The following is a 2,682-nucleotide window of genomic DNA, read 5'->3' on the forward strand; positions in this document are numbered from 1 at the left end:
CTCGCTCAGGATGTTCGCGGAGGAGTGGCGATGGCCNCGCGCCGCGCGCTCCTGCTTGAGCTTCGTGAAGGCCTCGAGCCACCGGTTCGGCTTCTCCGCGGCGGGCGCGGGCTTGGGCTCCCGCTTCGCCANAGCGTCGTCCGCGACGACGCGCGCGGCGCACGATACGGCGTCGACGAGGCCCCGGGCCCGCGCGCAGTCGAAGTCGTTGAAGGCGCCGACCTCGACGATGCGCGTCGTGCGCCGCTCGCCCTGGTCGCTCGCGCGGCCCGCGACGTGGAGCACCTCGCCCTCGCCGTCCTCCTTGCTGTGGTTGAAGAACTTGTTCGTGAAGAGCAGCACCCCCAGCTTCGTCCAGGGCTCGTCGTCGCAGGCCAGACCCGTCGACGCCACGCGGTCCACGGCGACGGGGACGGCGAGGATCGTCTTCGTGCGGTAGCCCGTGGCCAGATCGTCCGCGAGCGGCGGCGGGCACTCGTCGGAGTCGTAGACGTCGTCGACGCGGATCGTCTCCCAGTCCGACGCCGCCTCGCGCACGATGGACTCGGACCAGGCCGACGCGCGGTCGCCGTCGTCGATGGCCGCGTCGCCGACGACGTCGCGCCGCGACGCCGCGTCCCACGCGTAGACGAGGTCGCTGCCCGAGTATTTGTAGAAGCAGCAGCGGTCGACGCCCATCTCGACCTTGGCCACGGAGAGGACCGCGCCCAGCAGCCGGTCGAGGTGGAGCATCTTCGCGTCGACGTCGTCGTCGTCGATCGCGGCCTCGAGGGGCCGCGACGCGGCCGCGGCGGCCTTCCGGAACGCGGCGCGCCGCTCCGACTCGGGCGTGCGCCGGATCTGCCGCCGCGACGCGCCCGGCGACATGGGGTCCACGAATTCGACGTGGTCGTTGCGGTAGGCCTCGTGCGCGCCGTGGCCGTTGCCGTCGCTGCCGTCGAGCGAAAGCACGGGGTCGTCGCGGTCCGCCCACGGCGGCCGCGGGTACGCGCCGAAGTCGTCGCCGTAGGTCGCCGCGCTCCGCTTCAGCTTCTCGACGACCTTCTTCGCGCGCAGCTTCAGGCCCATGGCCGCCAGCGCGCCCGGGTCGTCCATGCCCAGCGGGAGCGGCCGCGGCCGCGCGGGCTGCCGCGCCGGCGGCGAGCTGCCCAGGTCGATGTGGCTGCTCGACCGCGTGCGGTCGCTCGACTTGCGCAGGCGCCGTTTCGCCTCCGACGCGGCGGCGTCCTCGTCCTTCGCCTCCGCGGGCGTCAGCGAGCTGCGCCGCTTCTCCTCGATCTTCTCGAGCAGCGTCTCGAGGCTGCCCATGCCCTCCGTGGACATCGCCCGCTTCGCCGACGCCGGCGACAGGATCTCCTTCATCTCCGCCTGCGCCGCGGCGTCGTCGGCGTCCGCGATCATCGCGCCGGAGGGCCGACCGCGCCTCGAGGGCGGTGGCGTCCGACTCAGAAAGAATTCCAAAAGGAGTGCTTAATATAAAAATACCAACGCAGGTTTAAGCAGGTTGTCCCAGTGGTTTCCTCGCGATTTCGGGCTGTTTTTGCCCCCGGGCGGCTGTCTGCGGCTGTCTGCGGCTGTTTCGGGGTCCGGGGCGGCTGCTTTGCGCTGGGGTCGGGGTCGCGGACCTCCCCTTCGGGTCTCGGGCTACTAGTTCGCGTCTTACCGGTCGGGGAGCGGTCGGCGCGCGCGCACGCCGCGGTCGGTGCGTCGGTCGGTCCCGGTCGGTCGTCGGTGGAGAACCTCTGGCTGCTGGAGCCACACGGGTTCAACGCGCGCGTAGCGGCCGGTGGCCTTCGCGCGGTGACAGAGTCGGAGCCCGATGTCGAGGACGTGGGGCGCGGCACGACTCGGTCGGTGGCGGCAGCCGCCGCGATGCCGTCGGCGCGCGCGGGCGACGAAGCCACGGGGATCGCTTCGGCCGCCGGACCGGGGTTCCGGACCGGTGTCAAGGCCCGCGGCGTGCGCGTGGGGCCCACGCGAGAGCGGCGGCGGGGCTGCCGACCGGCGCGCAGGGGCGGCGCGCAGGGGCTGCCGGGGCGGAGGCGCGAGACTGCGACCGCGGCTGTGCTGGCCCGTCTCAGCGCGAGAATTCGCGCATTTATTGACCGTAAATCGATCATTTCGATGACTTTTCCGAAAAAATTTGCCCTGCGGGGCCGAGGGGCTGTGGGACGAGGCCACGAGTAGTACGACGTCGTGTCCGTGTAGTCGTGTTGGCGTAGGGAGTTCGGCGCCACGTGCGCGCGCCCCGCGGCGCTGGCGGGGCGCGGCCGGGGCGCACGGCTTACGGGGGCACATGCCGCCCCACGGGGCAGCCGTCGGCGGGAATAACGCCGCGAGAGCGCTCCTGCAGGAATAACGCCGCGAGAGCGCTCCTGCAGCTAGTTGCCGACGGGCAGCCTACTGGATCGGGGGTTCATCATTGACCGGGGGCTGTTTGTGGTCATTGTGGCTGAGCGGCGGGCTGTTTGTTGACTTTTTGGCTGTTCGTTGCACCGTTTGTGGCGTTGACCTTTTGTCGTCGCCTCGGTACCCTGGCGGAAACAGTGATCAAACAGCCGGGGTTCCAAGGTAGGGGCGACAGTGAAAGTCGACCGGCGGTGGACCGTCGAGTTCGACCTTGCGGTCACTTGCGATGGATAGCCGACTTCTAACTGATACTTAGAGAGTCTGGGTTCGCGT

The 2,682-nt window shown here is 70.4% G+C and overlaps 1 protein-coding gene across 1 annotated transcript; it reads right to left on the reverse strand.

The window, feature by feature from the left end:
* Positions 1-163: 163 nt before the first annotated feature.
* On the reverse strand, positions 164-1,401 carry AURANDRAFT_68996 (hypothetical protein; the record flags this gene model as incomplete). The annotated part of the gene is made up of 1 exon (XM_009044739.1): positions 164-1,401. A coding segment is annotated over one exon (1,238 nt), but the record flags the coding sequence as incomplete, so codon positions are not given.
* Between the last annotated feature and the right edge of the window lie 1,281 nt (positions 1,402-2,682).

This window comes from Aureococcus anophagefferens (genome assembly GCF_000186865.1).
Source record: "Aureococcus anophagefferens unplaced genomic scaffold AURANscaffold_754, whole genome shotgun sequence".
In the NCBI taxonomy this organism is placed as follows: Eukaryota; class Pelagophyceae; order Pelagomonadales; family Pelagomonadaceae; genus Aureococcus; species Aureococcus anophagefferens.